Below are 19,824 nucleotides of genomic sequence, written 5' to 3' on the forward strand. Positions count from 1 at the left end.
ATTTGACACAAGCATTAATTATGTCATAAATAGGAAAAACTAACGGGTCCCAACTCGATTATTCAATTCTATGCGCAAAAGAATTAGCGTCCAAATTTTACGTACGGAATGTATTTTTCTCACTTTCCGGTGTCATAGAAACAGGAAATTTGGCACGAGCATTGATTATGTCATAAATAGGAAAAGTTAATGGGTCCCAACTCGATTATTCAATTCTATGTGCAAAAGAATTAGCGTCCAAATTTTACGTACGGAATGTATTTTCTCACTTTCCGGTGTCACAAACGTGAAATTTGGCACGAGCATTGATTATGTCATAAATAGGAAAAGCTAATGGGTCCCAATTAGATTATTCAATTTTATGCGCAAAAGAATTAGCGTCCAAATTTTACGTACGGAATCTAATTCTCTCACTTCTTGGTGTCATAGAAACATGAAATTTGGCACGGGCATTGATTATGTCATAAATAGGAAAAATTAATGGGTCCCACCTCGATTGTTCAATTCTAAGCGTAAAAGAATTAGCGTCCAAATTTTACATACGGAATCTAATTTTCTCACTTTCCGGTGTCATAGAAATGTGAAATTTGGAACGAGCATTGATTATGTCATAAATAGGAAAAGATAATGGGTCCCAACTCGATTATTCAATTCTAAGTGCAAAAGAATTGGCGTCCAAATTTTACGTATGAAATCTAATTCTCTCACTTCCTGATGTCATTTTATATAAAGGAAACGTCACATGGTTACCTCCACGTGGTGTTTCCTGGGTAACGCAGAGAACTATGCAAAATGGTGAACATATGTTTTTCCGGTATCTCTAAAGTAACCACGGCTTCATAAGATTTTCCGTGTGAACACCAGATAAACACCAGTACGAAATTAACTCGGGCGAAGCTGGGTATATCAGCTAGTGGTTACATATAGTAAGAACACCTGTGGCAATGTCTGAGGACTGACAATAATTACATCACCTGTGCAATGCTGAGGAAATCCTAAAAACATGATCTGTTGGCGGTCCCTGAGGACTGGAGTTGGGGAACACTGCTCTAGATAGCTCCTATGCTAAACCTTGCCCTAGATCTGTGCTCCTGTGTTTCCCTGACTGGTTCCCCCTTTTGCATTCCCTAATTAATCTCTCTATAAATGCCCGGCCCCGCCACTCCTGAGAGGGGATGAGAAGGTAAATCACATGCATGGAGGGAGTGTTTGCAGTCATGCATGTTCTGCTTTGGTGTTGCTGCATGCATGAGGTTCTGGGTGGGATTCCCTCGTCCGTTGGTGTCTTGTTCAGCTTGTATGCCGTTTACCATCTATGGCGAGCCGGGCCCCTAAGTTCCAGCGTGTGTCCTATTTGGACGATTGCCCCGCTAGTAGGCAGGACTATTAGGGTTGGAGTTGTCTTGTTAGAGTAGGGACTCACGAGACAACGAGGACCCTTGTCACGGGCTTGTGAGCTTAAGTGTTGTGGCCACAGTATGAACTAAAACCTTGTATTTACTAGTTATTCCTGAGGTAAGTGTTTTGGCATTTGTCAGTCATTGTTGGGTGTCCCATTAACTGTTCAGTCTGTTTCAGTGTCCGTTTGTGTACCTCCCCTTCTAGTCGCGTTCGTCCTGGGCGAGGTGTGAATTATGCTCAGGTTGGATGTGAAACCTACACAGTGGCTTGTTAACAACTGGGGTCCATGGCTTCATGGGGTCTGTGCCAAACACAAACCCCACTGTCCGCACCACATGTACCGCTCCACACAGTTCAGAGAGACATTTAACCCCTTCCAGCCCCAGGAACTAACGTTTACTTCATGGCTGGGAAGGGGTTCTGGTTAATGGACGTAAACTTGCAGGGATACAAGTATATGTATAGTTTTTGTATTGTCACAATCATACGAACCTACAGAAAAAAATGTATCACGCCATTTATGCTGTACGACTAACGCTGTAAAGAAAAAAAGGCCAATAAGGGCAGAAGGTGTATTTTTCTCCCTTTCCTCCATAAAAACAAAAAGAAAGTTCTACAATCCCTTCTACACATTGTATGATGCGAGACGAATCTACCTCTTTGAGATGGAGCGCAAAGAAGCCGTCACTTTGGGAACTCATGCTGACTTTGGTGACGTCTCCCAGAGGGACTTCCAGCTTGATCTGGCCCGACTTGTGGTCCGCAATGATGACATTACCCTTCGTTAACAAGAAGACCCTGGCTGCTCCCTGCGGGGCGAGAGGAATGCTCAGCTGATCAACGTTACGTGACGGACACCGAGAAGATGCCCAACTTGTTGCATGAGATCCAGATGTGGCCACACAAGGCAGGAGCGTTACACCGAGGTTAGACTACCACTTGTAAAGCCTCTGCCCAGCCATAGTGACAGTCAGTCTGATCAGTGGGGGTCCGGGTGTGGAGACTCCTACTGATCACTGAAGCAACGGGGCAGAAGCGCTCACCAAGCAGGGTGCATTACTCCTCAGCCATGGCAGGGGGATACATAGAAGTCAGCGGAGGAGGAGCGAACACAACAGCACTTTTGCCCCTTCATTTCAGCAAGCAGTGGGGTCTCCGCATCCAGATTGTCGCTGCTCAAAACGACTGAACGTTACTAGAACACGCCAAAAGCTTTACAGAAGGGCGGTATTCCCAAAACTGACTGATCACCTGTCCATGTATAAAGGTCTAATCAGTGGAAACCCCCCAACCCCAAGAATGGGATCCCATGCCCCCCTATAGACTGGCGCAATGCACGCCCTGCCACCCGCAGTCATGTGGAGATGGATTGGAGTAGTGGTTGCATATGGGCAGTGCCAGTCCATTCATCTTCAATGGCACTGCCAGACATAGCAGGGGCGCTTGTACTCAGCCATTCCCCTCAGCCCCATGTGCGACCTCCACTCCATTCAATCTCCATATCACTGTGAGGAGAGGGGGCTTCGGTGAGGCGTATGGGCATGGCACCCCCACTCTCAGGATTGATGGGGGTCTCAACAGTGAAACTCCCACCGAGCAGACGTTATCCTATGGGCGAGTGATACAACTCAATCTTGGCACGACCCCTTTCAGGATGGAGACATCTCTGTATCTGATCTCTCCAGAGTCCGGGGTAGTCCAATGTGGACACAGCCACGTCATCTTCTTCATAAGTAGGAAGATGGAACAATGCCTCTACAGCGCCGCCTATTGGAAGGCAGTGTTCCAGCAGGTCAATGTCTGACCTTTTAACAAGCCTGGTCACTGGGAATTGTCATTGCTACAAGGCTTGTTGGAAGATCGGGTATTGACTTGCAGGAACACTGCCCTCCACTAGGTGTGAAAACCATGCTGGTGCGCTGGCGCAACTCTGCATACAAGCCGTGAGGCAACAGGATGACATATCCGACCTCTATGGTGTTCAGTACATTAAAGGTCGGCAGAAGATACACATCTGGGGGTGACCCCTTCATCAGCCATGCTGGGGGGGGGTCCGAAATACAATAAGTACAGTGTCAAAGGAGAACGTAAGGAACAAGCCAAGACACAAAACATAGCCCCTCGGCCTCGTGTAGCGAAGCAGCCGCCCTGCTGGTCATGTGTTATATCTCTATCATCAAGCATGTGACGCCGCGATCCCAGGTGGAATGTTCTAGAATCTAACCCCATGTCTTACCTTTCCATTGGCTCGGTTGATTTTACTCACAATGTCCGCAATTATTATTTTATCTTCAATGGCGTCACTCAGCTTCTTATATTTGGGGGTTTTGCTGATTTCCAAATAATCCCCTTGGAACGGCTGTCCAACACTAAAACAAGACGGTGGGGATTAGTTGGGTGGTTGTATGCAGCAGAGCCGGGAGCCGGCAACAAACCCCCAGCAGATGTAGTCCATTGTCAGATGTGAACACAGACCCCCGCCCTCCCAGACAACGGTGCCAGCTGCAGAACCAGCAAGCTTCTTCCTTCTCTGAGGGGTGAGACAGAGAAGACGGTGGGGAGTAGTTGGGTGGTTGTACGTAGCAGAGCCGGCAGCAAACCCACGGCAGATGTAGTCTATTCTCCGAAGCTGTTGCAGAATATTGCATCCCGCGTGATAAGTCCCCAACATAACTACCTGAGCCTGAACCATCCTGAAGCACTGCAGGTCGGGATTTTGGAAACAATCCGGGAACCCTTGCGTTTGTAACGCGCCGACTTACCTGGCCGGGTACAGGGACTTCCTCTCCTTGAAGAGCTCACTGGCTTCCAGCTTTTCTTCATAAATGAACTTCCTTTGTTCTGTGAACTGGTCCCTGTACTTCTTGCACTAGAAACAGAATGAAATGTGTGATGATGGGCGGAGCCTGCTGAGCCGCCTCCAGCCCCCAGACCCCCATTGTCCCGGGTTCTTCATGCAGTCACCGCAGACCTTCTATGAATGTGAATGTGCTTCCTAAAAAACTGCATGAAGAGGAAACACAGCAGCGAGTCCGAACAACAAGTGGCGGTAAGTCAGCAGTCCGGGACCCGGAACTAGTTGAACGTGGCGAAGACCCTCTACAGTAGGTGCGGGGGTGGCCACTTCTACAGAGACAAAGGCTTAGCCAAAGATGCTGGTAAACCGCGCTGCCGTCCCGGACGGACCGGCTGCTCACTCATACACTGAGCTGATTTTGTTAGGAAGTAGACAGCTCCATTCTTACTGCAGTGGCCAGGCTTGGTATAGCAGGCAAAGTTCTCATTCATGCACAAGCACACCAGTCCAGTGGACAGCTGATTGGCGGAGGTCTTGGGCAACAGACCCCAAAAGATCTACTGTTGACAACCTATCCTGTGGATAGGCCATAAATAGTTTACCTGGACATCCCCTTGAAGCCACATTCTACAGGCTATGATGTATAGGATAGGCACCATCTCCCTTTCCCCAATGTGGCAGTGCCGTTGCTTAGAATATGGGTTGTCCGGCACTTTTCCACAGCGGCCACCAGCTCCACAGCCGGCTACGCTTCCCAGTGGATGGGCTGCCCACATGTTCATCTACATTAGATCATTTTACATCGCCGCTGCCTGGGCGCTGTGCAGCAGTCATGTCATTTAGGCTGGGGACTCCTCCGGGTATGGCAGCAGGTAAAACACCTGTTACTAACAGCTTCATTGGGACCCGATTTGTTCAGGTCCCGATGACGTCATCAGTGACAGCCATTCACAGTGCTCACCACGAAACTTGGCATACTACAAAGGTTCCCTGCACGGGCGTCTGTTCGCTTCCCTCTCCTGTCAGTGTGAGGTGAGTCTAGTATGTAACACACATTAACCCCTTCTCTTACAATCACTTACACCCTTTCCTTACTATAGGTGACTGTACAGTATAGGGGGGGGGGGGGGATCTTTAGTATTTGGCCCTGTAGATTTTGCTGCACATTTTGACACGGAGGAACAGCTGGTTACATCCTTCCAAACGCTATATTTTCTCCTTAGGGAGAGCAACTATACTATAAACTAAGTGAGGAGACTCAAATGGCCACACACGCTCCTCTGGGTAATATGCAAATAAGGGAGATGGAATTAATCCTCCACAGCGCCACCTATTGTAAGGCAGCTTTCCTTCAAGCCAAAAGTCAAACTCTTTATACAAGCATTGTAACAATGACTGGGAATTAAAAGCAAAGCCAGACTCCATGTACAGACAGCTGTTTCAGGGGTTTTGCCCTTCATCAGTGTACAGTAGGAATCTGGCTTTGCTAGCGAGAGGCCTGGGACGGGGGGCAGAAACAAGCGGCAGCCACGGGGCAGTGAAAGGTCTCTTCTAGGACATGCGGCAGCCATGGGGCGGTGAAGGGTTTTCTCTAGGACATGCGGCAGCCATGGGGCGGTGAGGGGTCTCCTCTAGGACATGCGGCATCCATGGGGCGGTGAGGGGTCTCCTCCAGAAGGATAAGCGGCAGACACGGGGCGGTGAAGGGTCTCCTCTAGGACAAGCGGCAGCCATGGGGCAGTGAAGGGTCTCCTCTAGGGCAAATGGCAGCCACGGGGTGGTGAAGGATATCCTCTAGGAGAAGCGACAGCCATAGGGCGGTGAGGAGGTCTCCTCTAGGACAAGCAGCAGCAATGGGGTGGTGAGGGGTCCCCTCTAGGACAAGCAGCAGCCACGGGGTGGTGAAGGCTCTCCTCTAGGACAAGCCGCAGGCACGGGGCAGTGAAGGGTCTCCTCTAGGACAAGCGGCAGCCACGGGGCAGTGAAGGGTCTCTTCCAGGACATGCGGCAGCCATGGGGCGGTGAAGGGTCTCCTCTAGGACATGCGGCAGCCATGGGGCGGTGAAGGGTCTCCTCTACGACAAGCGGCAGCCACGGGGTGGTGAAGGGTCTCCTCTAGGACAAGCGGCAGCCACGGGGTGGTGAAGGGTCTCCTCTACGACAAGCAGCAGCCACAGGGCGGTGAAGGCTCTCCTCTACGACAAGCGGCAGCCACGGGGCGGTGAAGGATCTCCTCTAGGACAAGCGGCAGCCACGGGGCGGTGAAGGGTCTCCAGGCCTTCTCCCAAGGACTCCTTCAGTTACTTCTCTGGGTATCGTTAGAGAAGCTCTGAGTGTCTCTGGGGTTCATAAACGGCATCTTTACTTTTGTAACATTTCCCCTGCGCAACAGAGTCCAGTGACCCATCCGAGAGGTAAGCAGGTATGGCCAATCCCCCTGTGCCTATACCCGATCGCCCTCTTCCTGCACCGAGGGGGCTACAACATTTTCATGGGTGAAGCCTCGCTGCCTCATTCTCTCCAAAGCTTCTACCTGAATTATTATCTGTGAGCACCATGGCTGAACCCCCATACACACAACAAGGCGGTTGGCCGACTGCCCGTCTCGCCTACAGCATTCTACACTCATATGGACTAGAAGCTCCCCCCATCCAACCCCTGGTGTCTCCCACCATCTGCCTCATTGTCGGTGGAGTCCATTGTGTGGGCAGCGTTAGGCCTGTTAGGAGGCTAAAGCCTCATGCACACGGGCGGGTTTGATGCGCGGGAAATTCGCAAATCACGCCGCTCAGAGGGAAGCATGGGCGTCCGCAAATTAATTAAAGCATGCAGATTTGTTTTGCGGACCTTTTGCTCCAGAAAACAAATCGCAGCATGCTCCATTTTTTTGTGCGAATCCCGCACTGATGGCTCCCATTGAAGTCAATGGAAGCCGTCTGACCCGCAGCTCGCCCGCAGCTGACAGTGCAGACGGACCGCGGATCACGCGGGAAAGCAGGAGATTTAAATTAAAAAAACTGGACTGCACACGTCCAACGGCGAGCCGTGAGGACCATGCACAGTACAGCAAACCCGGAAGTGGGGGTGTCCGTGCGGAAACGGAGAACGCAGGAAAGCAAGGGTCACTGGATTCCCTGCACAGAGTCCGACCCACCCGTAGACAGGAGGCCTAATTGTGCCGGTCACCGAGACTCCGAGATATCATGTGATTAAGAGATGAAAGGAGTCACTCTTGTAAATGACTGCAAACCCCTAAAAACACCCAAAAACCTATCATGGTACTTGTGGTTTTCTATCAACTGCTTGCAATGTGCGTACAAACCCGGGATGTGACTTCAGTAGTAACTTCTATGTCGGTCTAACAGTCACTGGGCAACAAGGTAGGTGGCCGCACCGTGACGGGCGCAGCCAGGCCTCATTAAACCTCGGATAGGACTATGGAGGCATTCGCTCTGCATATAAAGAGTGAAGCCCGCCCCCCCGCATGGCCGTCAGCCACATCCTCTTGTGCATCATCATTGGCCTCAGCCAGCCGAAGACCTTTGGCAATCTCTCTATGGCTCGCACACATCTTTCGAGGTCCAATACTGCAAAACCAGCCCTCCCCAAAACCTCCTAAACAAGAGCAGATGGAAAGATTCGAAGCAGATGCTCCCCGCTGCGTACCCGCCACAGATGGAACAGCCTCCGCAGCTCCTTGTGTGTTGCATCCAAGAAGAGGAAGGGCCTTGTTGGCCAGTTGTTGTCTATGGGCGAAGCCGAGGGGACCTTATTCTTCATCTCCAAGAAGTACTTCTGCATCTGTGTAATAAGAGAAGAGGTAGGAAGAATCTGAGAACATTAGACAATTACTACTGCTATCCACAGGATGGGTGAGAAGGGTCTGGTCGGGGGGTCTTCAGTGTCATTCATTGCCCATGGGACTGGCAGAGTTAGTTTGGCTGCCCCACTGACATGAATGGAGTGGCGGCCGGGCATGCTCGGCCATCAATGTGACATGACTGGGAGGAGAATCCCTGCAATGACAGCAAGGGGGGAACACAAGACCCCCCAATCAGACTGATAGGTGATAGGTGATACAAGTGTATCAGCCGGTTCCCCGGGGACTTCCTGATCAGTGGGGTCCGGCAGTCTGACACCAACATATCAGCTCGTTACCCTGCATCCTCCGTAAAATATTTCTGTCCAGATTAATGTGATCACAATTAATGTTTTTGCAGAATTCTGGCTCAATTTGCACAAACGGAGGTCCGTTCCTTGAACCACATTTACTGGCATTTCAGCCCGTTTCTGCACCTCGCTCCGTACGTCAATGTGGCACAGTTGACCATCAGTTGTCACATTCCCTCCACTGGAGCTGACTACCCACCGGGGTGCAAGGCTCGCCCCGTCCTGCAATAATGACCACAGCCTTGCAGTTCTGAATGTGGAGAACACCTTGAAAAGACCCTTTTTCATGGCACGGTGTTCACGGGGTTAACGGGTGACTTCAGGGTGAAGTTAAAAGGCAGCGCCGGCTGTCAGTGCTGGGATACAGCGGGGTCGGAGTGGAAGCCGCTGCTCCGACCTGTGTAGTGGCCGGCGCTTGTAACTGCAGGCTGGGGTCCCATTGGTTTCAATGAGAGCTGCGCCTACAATTACGAGCGCCGGCCACTACACAGGTGGGAGCAGCGGCTTCAACCCCGACCCCGGTCTATCCCAGAACTGAAAACAGCTGCCAACCCCTTTACCCATATTTGCAGTTACATTTGCACTTCGTATTTTCAGCAGGTTCCCCAAGCCCCGCGGTCTGACCACGCCCCCTCTGATCGCATGGGGAGGGGCTGGGTGGGGCCTGGCGGCTGCTGCGGGCACATGGACGACGCTGCGGGGTAAAAACAAATCGCTGCAGGTCCCATTTTTTCGAGTCTCTCTGAACGCATCGCCCGTTGTTTTCAATGGGGCCGTGAAACACATGGCAAACCGCGTGATGTGCGCACGAGTGCGCTGCGATACCGGCGCAACGGGCCCACTGAAATCAATGGACAACGCTTGTCAGCCAATCCCATGAAAAAGCCGGAGGAGCGCAATTTCAGAGAAGTGATGAGACGTTTTGCACATCTGAAGGTAAAACGCACGCCGACCGGCGCGACATCAGGCTGCGTTTCTTGGCCCGATATCACGCTCGCCCGTGTGAATGTAGCCATATGGATTAAATGCAACAAATGGCTGGTAGTTAAAGGGTTAAACAATGCAGACTCCGGTTCTAGAAGCCTGAAGCACAGTAAGATTGCGTATAAACCAGCTGGTGGTCCCGCCCGCGCGCCCACTTGCCCGCCCGCGCTCGCCACTCACTATTCTCTGCACCGTGAACTCATAAATCTTCTTTCCAGCATTGGCGCGGAAAAACTTCCTGTATTCTCTGCGCACCTAAATAGATGGAGATAAGCAGAGTTAATGAGGGTCCCCACCCAATTCAAAAAGACCCCAACAAGACTGCAGCCACCAAAGAGGCTTCTGGGAAAAACCACAAACGGATTAGTTATACCTTCACTGCTCTAGTACAGAAGACACAAAACAAGGACGTCACAAGTCAGGGATGACGAGGGTTATAAGGAGGGGGGGGGGGGAGGAAACATGGACGTTAGACACACAGTAAGTCAGGTAACAGCGGGCGGCGTTCCGTGCGCCGCGGAGCCGGTCAGTTTACTCCCCAATGACAAGTAAAGTTCTAGGAAACTAGAAGTTATGCTGTGGGGAAATAGTGAGATGCTCTCCGGGACAAGGAGCCCCCCCTAGTAATCACAGGGAGGGAATTGGGGGGATTCCTGCGCTTAAGTTCTGGAATCCAGTGACGGGCACCAAAATACGTCGTATTTTATCGTATCGTGCTTCAGAGTATGCCCTACGGCCTCTTAACCCCTTGAGGACACGGACACTTGGGACACAGCATTAAGGCAGCAGAATGCAGCACTAAGCTCTCCCAGAAGGTTGTGTGTTCAATCCCCGTGTGGTTCAGGTAGCTCAAGGTCAACTCAGCCTTCATCCTTCCAAGGTCGGGAAAATGAGCCCCTAGCTTGGAGGGGGTTAATAAATTACCTGCAGAATAAGTTGGCGCCTTACAAATAACAGGGCTTTTGGCTCCGTTTTGCCTGTCTGTAGCTGTCGGCTGCCGCGGCGATTCTACTATTCATGTAACATATAACATTGCAGCGGTCTGTTGGGCGGTGCGGTTCTTCCCGTTATTCCGTGTTTGTTCTCCCAAGAATCGTACAGAGTCCGGTTGGTTTCTCTTGCCCTACAAATATCTGCGCACCTTCTGTTGCCGTCAGCTGAAGACATTTGTTGTATTGCTCCTCCCTCCTTCACCTCCCCTTCGCCGTCGCGGTCCGCGCCTTGGTGTTTGCGGGACGAGTTCTGTTTCTCCATGATACTATTTAATGTTCCATATGAAGAACTCCTAAACAGTTCCACCCTTTTTGGTTGTGTCCGGTTTCTACGGCGCCCTCACCGCTACCAAAATGACCGGGTGACGTTCTTCTGCGGCTCGCTGCGATTACCACACCAGACTTCAGTCACTTTTGGTTGGCTTTATTTTCATGTCCTATGTTATTTTTTTTCAAAGGTATTTCATTATTTTTCTCGTTATTTTCTTCGGGCAGCCGTAACGTTTTTATTTTACCGTAGCCATAGTTGTGCGCAGCTTGTGTTGTGCGCGGCTCGTGATGTGCGCCGTTCACGTTGTGCGCCGCTTGTGATGTGCGCCGCTCACGTTGTGCGCCGCTCACGTTGCGCGCCGCGTCCAGTAGTTTCTATTAGTACTGTTCGGTAGTACATACAACTTTTGATCACTTTTTATTATATTTTTTCTTTGACACAAGGAGATCAAAAACGCACATTCTTGGCTTTACTGTTTTTTCTGACGCCGTTCACTGTACGGGGTAAATAATACTTTGATAGATCAGACTTCTACGGACGCGCCGATGCCAAATATGTGTTTTGTTTTATTATTTCGATTCTTTTATTATAGATATGGCAAAAGTTTTTTTTTTTACTTTTATTACTTTTTTTTTTTATAAGTAGTAAAACTTTTTAAAACTTATTTTTACTTTTTTTTCCCCCAGAGTGGACAACGACTTGTGCTGCTTCGATTGCTCCGGCAGTATGATGTAATGCCACAGCATTACATCATACCGCATTCTATCAGGCCACACCCCAAGCATGGCTTGATAGGCACTCTGCAGCCCTGGAGCCTTTCAGAAGCCCCCGGCTGCCATGGTAACCACACAGCAACCCACGATCTCCCTCCATACACACCCAGAATATGCAGGATGGAACTGTATGTCCTGTGGCGTTAAGGGGTTAAAGTAGTGGAATGTGGTAGAAAAACCAATGTAGAGACTTTCAATAAAAAATAAAAGCATTTGCAAAAACAGGAGAGTGGCCGACTGACGGATGTGCCGAACTCAGAAGTGGAAGATACACCATGCTTATACAGGGGAGCCTCCAAGATGGTAACGGTTTGCTCAGGAGTCTTAAGACCGCCTATAAAAATATATATTAGTGAAGTAACGCCCCGGGTGCGGGCCTTTATTTTAAACCAGCATGAAAAGACGTGTTTCGTGGCAGCGCCCCTTCCTCAGTCATGCCGGGGGTACACCTTGTGTTGGCTGTTGGTGTACCCGGCAGAGAGGCCAGGTACCCTTCCACTATCTGGAAGCTAAGAGATGGGCAGAGCGGCAGCTCCTTACATCATCGTGGCATTTGGTCATTCCCCTTTGACCAGAGTACTCCCTACATACTGCTAGTGTAATTGGCCTCCCATCAATCTGCACTATTGTGTGCCGAGGATAGAGAATTTGGGCGGTGAGCCCTACTAGGGACAAGAACCGATGTGTCCGATGACGGCGCTGATTGGTTCCTGAAGAACACGTAAATACACGGTCCCTGCTGGTCTTCGTAAGACCCCTCGATGCTACGGGCTTTGGCTCGCTGCTGTAGTCTCTCGCTGGTCTTGTCTACAACGGGACGCTCAATGCTTCAGCCTCTGATAGCAGTGAATGTTCACTCGAAAACCACTCCGACGTATTTATGTGCATCCAGTAGACTCGACAACCCATGAGCATTGGGGTGGGGTCGGAATGTAAAATCCACGGCCACCAGAGGAGCGCGCGTCTCCTAGCTAACTGGTGATACCTTGTCCCGACAAATGGTTCTAAGATTGTGGAGCTGAACACTCATGGCCCCAGGTGACGCTCCCAGGCAGCCCTTCATCTGCTTCGTGAAGATTTTGAGCGACTTGTCAGACGATAGTTGTCCCATGCGGAGCCGCCTCAAGGTCTTGTGTAACATGGCAGTCATGGATTTGCCTTTGGTGATTTGACATCACCCGCCTGCAGCATATAACATATTAGTACATGCAGTATGTATCCGTTAATAGCGCTCAACAGGTCAACACGTCAGGGCAGATATGTGACACGGTCTAACAGAGAAGCTGCCTTCGTTACCCGTTTTGCCCAATAGTTTCTGGCCTTCCTTACCTTAAACTAGTGAAACAATTCTTTGTGTCCTCTGAACACTCAACACAACATAAAGGGTCAACATTTTCTTCTAGGGGACATGAAGTTTGTAGAAGGTCTAACAACATCAGCGCACAAGTTTACAAGAACCACAGCAAGCAGCTAGACACGGACAGGAAGCAATCGGTCACAGATTGGGGTTAGTGAAACTTGGTATTACATCAGTAGAGGAAGTACCTTGAGTCCAAGCCAGTAAGCCCAAATGACTGCCACTGCATGCTTACGCCTAGCCTCCTCCTTCAAGCGTTTCAATTCCCTCCGAGCCTAAAATGTTTAGATATTGAGTGGAAACAGAGCTGGAGCAGAAAGTAAAGTCACCAGAAGAGAACGGCCCAAATGAGACAAAGAAAAGTCTGGAGGTCGTAGGAGAAATAACATGGCAGATCGGAGAGGCACCAAGCGGGATGCTATACATGGGAGGAGGTCCTGGGGCAGCACGTCTATACTATGGGACCAACATGGCAGATCGGAGAGGTGCCAAGCTGAACACTATACATGGGAGGAGGTCCTGGGGCAGCACCTCTATACTATGGGACCAACATGGCAGATCGGAGAGGTGCCAAGCTGAACACTATACATGGGAGGAAGTCCTGGGGCAGCACGTCTACTATGGGACCAACATGGCAGATTGGAGAGGTGCCAAGCTGAACACTATACATGGGAGGAAGTCCTGGGGCAGCACGTCTACTATGGGACCAACATGGCAGATTGGAGAGGTGCCAAGCTGAACACTATACATGGGAGGATGTCCTGGGGCAGCACCTCTATACTATGGGACCAACATGGCAGATCGGAGAGGCACCAAGCAGGATGCTATACATGGGAGGAAGTCCTGGGGCAGCAGGTCTATACTATGGGACCAACATGGCAGATTGGAGAGGCACCAAGCGGGATGCTATACATGGGAGGAAGTCCTGGGGCAGAACGTCTATTCTATGGGACCAACATGGCAGATTGGAGAGGCACCAAGTGGGATGCTATACATGGGAGGAGGTCCTGGGGCAGCACATCTATACTATGGGACCAACATGGCAGATCGGAGAGGCACCAAGCGGGATGCTATACATGGGAGGAGGTCCTGGGGCAGCACATCTATACTATGGGACCAACATGGCAGATCGGAGAGGCACCACGCGGGATGCTATACATGGGAGGAAGTCCTGGGGCAGAACGTAAATTCTATGGGACCAACATGGCAGATTGGAGAGGCACCAAGTGGGATGCTATACATGGGAGGAGGTCCTGGGGCAGCACATCTATACTATGGGACCAACATGGCAGATCGGAGAGGTGCCAAGCTGAACACTATACATGGGAGGAAGTCCTGGGGCAGCACATCTACTATGGGACCAACATGGCAGATTGGAGAGGTGCCAAGCTGAACACTATACATGGGGGGAGGTCCTGGGGCAGCACGTGTATACTATGGGACCAACATGGCAGATCGGAGAGGCACCAAGCGGGATGCTATACATGGGAGGAAGTCCTGGGGCAGAACGTCTATTCTATGGGACCAACATGGCAGCTTGGAGAGGCACCAAGCAGGATGATATACATGGGAGGAGGTCCTGGGGCAGCACATCTATACTATGGGACCAACATGGCAGATCGGAGAGGCACCAAGCGGGATGCTATACATGGGAGGAAGTCCTGGGGCAGCACGTCTATACTATGGGACCAACATGGCAGATCGGAGAGGTGCCAAGCTGAACACCATACATGGGAGGAGGTCCTGGGGCAGCACATCTATACTATGGGACCAACATGGCAGATCGGAGAGGTGCCAAGCTGAACACTATACATGGGAGGAGATCCTGGGGCAGCACGCTTATACTATGGGACCAACATGGCAGATCGGGAGAGGTGCCAAGCTGAACACTATACATGGGAGGAGGTCCTGGGGCAGCACGTCTATACTATGGGACCAACATGGCAGATCGGAGAGGTGCCAAGCTGAACACTATACATGGGAGGAGGTCCTGGGGCAGCACCTCTATACTATGGGACCAACATGGCAGATCGGAGAGGTGCCAAGCTGAACACTATACATGGGAGGAAGTCCTGGGGCAGCACGTCTACTATGGGACCAACATGGCAGATTGGAGAGGTGCCAAGCTGAACACTATACATGGGAGGAAGTCCTGGGGCAGCACGTCTACTATGGGACCAACATGGCAGATCGGAGAGGCACCAAGCAGGATGCTATACATGGGAGGAAGTCCTGGGGCAGCAGGTCTATACTATGGGACCAACATGGCAGATTGGAGAGGCACCAAGCGGGATGCTATACATGGGAGGAAGTCCTGGGGCAGAACGTAAATTCTATGGGACCAACATGGCAGATTGGAGAGGCACCAAGTGGGATGCTATACATGGGAGGAGGTCCTGGGGCAGCACATCTATACTATGGGACCAACATGGCAGAACGGAGAGGTGCCAAGCTGAACACTATACATGGGAGGAAGTCCTGGGGCAGCACATCTACTATGGGACCAACATGGCAGATTGGAGAGGTGCCAAGCTGAACACTATACATGGGGGGAGGTCCTGGGGCAGCACGTGTATACTATGGGACCAACATGGCAGATCGGAGAGGCACCAAGCGGGATGCTATACATGGGAGGAAGTCCTGGGGCAGAACGTCTATTCTATGGGACCAACATGGCAGCTTGGAGAGGCACCAAGCAGGATGATATACATGGGAGGAGGTCCTGGGGCAGCACATCTATACTATGGGACCAACATGGCAGATCGGAGAGGCACCAAGCGGGATGCTATACATGGGAGGAAGTCCTGGGGCAGCACGTCTATACTATGGGACCAACATGGCAGATCGGAGAGGTGCCAAGCTGAACACCATACATGGGAGGAGGTCCTGGGGCAGCACATCTATACTATGGGACCAACATGGCAGATCGGAGAGGTGCCAAGCTGAACACTATACATGGGAGGAGATCCTGGGGCAGCACGCTTATACTATGGGACCAACATGGCAGATTGGAGAGGTGCCAAGCTGAACACTATACATGGGAGGAGATCCTGGGGCAGCACGCTTATACTATGGGACCAACATGGCAGATCGGAGAGGCACCAAGCGGGATGCTATACATGGGAGGAGGTCCTGGGGCAGCACATCTATACTATGGGACCAACATGGCAGATCGGAGAGGTGCCAAGCTGAACACTATACATGGGAGGAGGTGCTGGGGCAGCACGCTTATACTATGGAACCAACATGGCAGATCGGAGAGGCACCAAGCGGGATGCTATACATGGGAGGAGGTCCTGGGGCAGCACATCTATACTATGGGACCAACATGGCAGATCGGAGAGGTGCCAAGCTGAACACAATACATGGGAGGAGGTCCTGGGGCAGCACGCCTATACTATGGGACCAACATGGCAGATTGGAGAGGCACCAAGCGGGATGCTATACATGGGAGGAGGTCCTGGGGCAGCACGTCTATACTATGGGACCAACATGGCAGATCGGAGAGGCACGAAGCGGGATGCTATACGTGGGAGGAAGTCCTGGGGCAGCACGTCTATACTATGGGACCAACATGGCAGATCGGAGAGGCACCAAGCGGGATGCTATACATGGGAGGAGGTCCTGGGGCAGCACATCTATACTATGGGACCAACATGGCAGATCGGAGAGGCACCAAGCGGGATGCTATACATGGGAGGAGGTCCTGGGGCAGCACGTCTATACTATGGGACCAACATGGCAGATCGGAGAGGTGCCAAGCTGAACACTATACATGGGAGGAGGTCCTGGGGCAGCACGCTTATACTATGGGACCAACATGGCAGATCGGAGAGGCACCAAGCGGGATGCTATACATGGGAGGAGGTCCTGGGGCAGCACATCTATACTATGGGACCAACATGGCAGATCGGAGAGGTGCCAAGCTGAACACTATACATGGGAGGAGGTCCTGGGGCAGCACGCCTATACTATGGGACCAACATGGCAGATTGGAGAGGCACCAAGCGGGATGCTATACATGGGAGGAGGTCCTGGGGCAGCACATCTATACTATGGGACCAACATGGCAGATCGGAGAGGCACCAAGCGGGATGCTATACATGGGAGGAAGTCCTGGGGCAGCACGTCTACTATGGGACCAACATGGCAGATCGGAGAGGTACCAAGCGGGATGCTATACATGGGAGGAGGTCCTGGGGCAGCACGTCTATACTATGGGACCAACATGGCAGATCGGGGAGGTCAGGAGCTGGATAGATGAGCCACATATTTACCGCTTCAGGCTCCTTAACACACACTACAACTGGAAGTCATCAGAAAAGGTAAAAGAAGGTTTGTGCCGTCTTACTCTACAAGTACTGTAAGACCACAGATATGTTACTCATAGCTGCATTACAAGGAGTCATCCTTCCCAATTAAGCCTTTTCTTTACTGAAAGCTTAGAACGCTATAAAATAACACATAGAGTAATATCCACCTTATCGCCTGCAGCAGGGTTTGGTAGCCTCTGATTCAACACGTAAATCAGGATAATCTCTGTTTTCTGGCTAAACACTTGCGTTAAGCGAACTTTTGAAAAGTTCGGTTTGGCCAGTAAGCTGAACTTCATCAAAAAGTTTGAGTCGGTCCTCATTAGCTTGAAACAGAACTTCACCAATACCACTAAAACTGGGGTATAACACTAAGGGTCACTAAAGGGCCCCTAGGTTCAAAAGGACAACATCAGCACAGAGCTTGATTGGGTTTCTTCTTCATAGTAATAATCCCCACCTTATAGAACACAGAAGAAGAAACACAAATACGGGGATAACATACAAACTCCATACAGATGGTGTCCTTGGTCAGATTTGAACCTAGGAACCCAGTGCTACTAGGCAACTGTCACATCTATCTGCCGAGACCTGTGGTTCTACTGATGCTCTGGGGTTCTCCTGTTCAGGTGTGGGGATAGTGCTGGCTGGGTGTGTGTGTCTCCAGTCAGCCAATCACTCTAGGTCAGTACACATAAGAGCTGTCTCCCCAGGTGTGGGTGTGGCCAGCTGTCTCCCCAGGTGTGGGTGTGGCCAGCTGTCTTCCCAGGTGTGGGTGTGGCCAGCTGTCTTCCCAGGTGTGGGTGTGGCCAGCTGTCTTCCCAGGTGTGGTCAGCTTTCTTTGTTCTCATTCCCTCTCTGTGTGTGTTGGCTGCCAGAAAGGTTTGTGTTTTGTCTGGACTCCTGGTTAGTGTAGGGACTAGCGGTATAGCCCGGAGCCGTAACGTGGCCCGCTAGCTTCCATATTTTGGCCAAGATGTCAACAAATACCTGGCATTTATAGCATTTACATCTGCTACACGTGTTTGTGTATTGGCTGCTGTATGGTGTGATTATGGCTGTGTGTGTCTTACTATCCTGCCCAGTTGTCCCTGTTGGGGGTGGCATATGTATATGTCTGGGTGCGTGGGTTCCTAGGGGCAGCAAGGGCCCAGTTCCATAGACCTATTGGGGGTGATGTCTCCAGCAGCCTGATCACTGGAGCATGAAGGTCAGACACCGGCAGCGGACCGCAGCAGCAGGGGGTTGGTAAGGTGATTATTACTCTCTGTTATTTTATACCAGGGAAGCAGCTTTCACAGGGAAGTCCTTCAGGGTACTTTTACACCGGCCAGCAGTCGCTCCAACAAGCAATTATGGGCAAATCCACTGAGCAAGCAATGGTCCAACCGCTGGGGCGGCTGCCAATCGCCAAAACCCCCAATGGCTGTCTCATGTAAAAGTATCCTTAATGAAGTACAGTAACGGAGTTACAAAACAATTACACTTCATTCCATCTGATTGGAAGAGCTGGAGAGTCAACAATTAGATACAAACGGATTCTTCATTTTTAATTAGTGATCCTTCTATGTTACAGGTTACGAGCACATGCTTCTAGACTCGTCACGCATGCAGAGTTATTCAACATGGGAACTAACACGGACCACTTAAGGGGATGTTCACACACAAAGCCGCCCCAAAATCCACTTACAATCCGCTGCTTTTTCAACAAAACAGATTTTTTTTCTGCTGCAGATTAAAGGGCCGCTCCAGCAAAAATACATCCCCGCCTAGTGGATTGCCGATCACACTCTGGGGGTCTCCCCCCTAGCGGATTGCCGATCACACTCTGGGGGTCTCCCCCCTAGCGGATTGCCGATCACACTCTGGGGGTCTCCCCCCTAGCGGATTGCCGATCACACTCTGGGGGTCTCCCCCCTAGCGGATTGCCGATCACACTCTGGGGGTCTCCCCCCCCTAGCGGATTGCCGGTCACACTCTGGGGGTCTCCCCCCTAGCGGATTGCCGATCACACTCTGGGGGTCTCCCCCCTAGCGGATTGCCGATCACACTCTGGGGGTCTCCCCCCTAGCGGATTGCCGATCACACTCTGGGGGTTTCCCCCTAGCGGATTGCCGATCACACTCTGGGGGTCTCCCCCCTAGCGGATTGCCGATCACACTCTGGGGGTCTCCCCCCTAGCGGATTGCCGATCACACTATGGGGGTCTCCCTCCTAGCGGATTGCCAATCACACTCTGGGGGTCTCCCCCCTAGCGGATTGCGGATCACACTCTGAAGGGTCTGCGCCCCCTATGGGCAGTGGTAGGGATCATACAACAGCCTCACACAAACTGAGAGTCTGACTAGAAAATGAATACATAAACCCAAGTAGATCAGAGCCGGTCAGAAGTGAGATCACATGACCATCCGAGGAGAAAGAGCGTAAACCTCAGAGAGAACTAACCAACCAAGATAACACGAGCTGGCATATACAGGGGGATAATGAATGAATACAAAAAAATCACAGGAGCGCCCCTTTAAAAAAAGTCATGTCACTCCTTAGGGGAGCTTTCACGCAGGATGGAATATTCTACTTTATAGAAAACTCTGCGCCAAATTCCGCGTGTCTAAAGTGCAGATTTCATGCAGAATTAAAAGCTGGAGTTTTCTGCAGTAATTCCTTGGAAAAATCCGCATTCGGATTTCTGCAGCGGAGTGTTCGGCGGTGTCCGGCGGCGCACGCTGCAGACTGTGCCGGAAGAGAATCTCAGCTGCTGTATTAGAG

General features: G+C 51.1%; 1 protein-coding gene across 4 annotated transcripts in view; it reads right to left on the reverse strand.

Annotated features, from left to right (window-relative positions):
- Nucleotides 1-19,824, reverse strand: part of MYO1B (myosin IB) — a 216,795-nt gene that overhangs the window by 17,356 nt on the left and 179,615 nt on the right. For 3 of the 4 annotated variants that reach the window (XM_066577258.1, XM_066577257.1, XM_066577260.1), the window contains 6 exons: nucleotides 12,934-13,020; nucleotides 9,533-9,607; nucleotides 7,865-7,999; nucleotides 4,164-4,270; nucleotides 3,638-3,770; nucleotides 2,058-2,210 (listed from right to left, as the gene is read on the reverse strand). In XM_066577258.1, coding sequence (XP_066433355.1) covers nucleotides 2,058-2,210; nucleotides 3,638-3,770; nucleotides 4,164-4,270; nucleotides 7,865-7,999; nucleotides 9,533-9,607; nucleotides 12,934-13,020 — 690 coding nt within the window. The remainder of the gene's footprint in view (nucleotides 1-2,057; nucleotides 2,211-3,637; nucleotides 3,771-4,163; nucleotides 4,271-7,864; nucleotides 8,000-9,532; nucleotides 9,608-12,933; nucleotides 13,021-19,824) is intronic. The other variant, XM_066577259.1, reaches the window with a different exon arrangement.

This window comes from Eleutherodactylus coqui, chromosome 8 (genome assembly GCF_035609145.1).
Source record: "Eleutherodactylus coqui strain aEleCoq1 chromosome 8, aEleCoq1.hap1, whole genome shotgun sequence".
Lineage (NCBI taxonomy): Eukaryota > Metazoa > Chordata > Amphibia > Anura > Eleutherodactylidae > Eleutherodactylus > Eleutherodactylus coqui.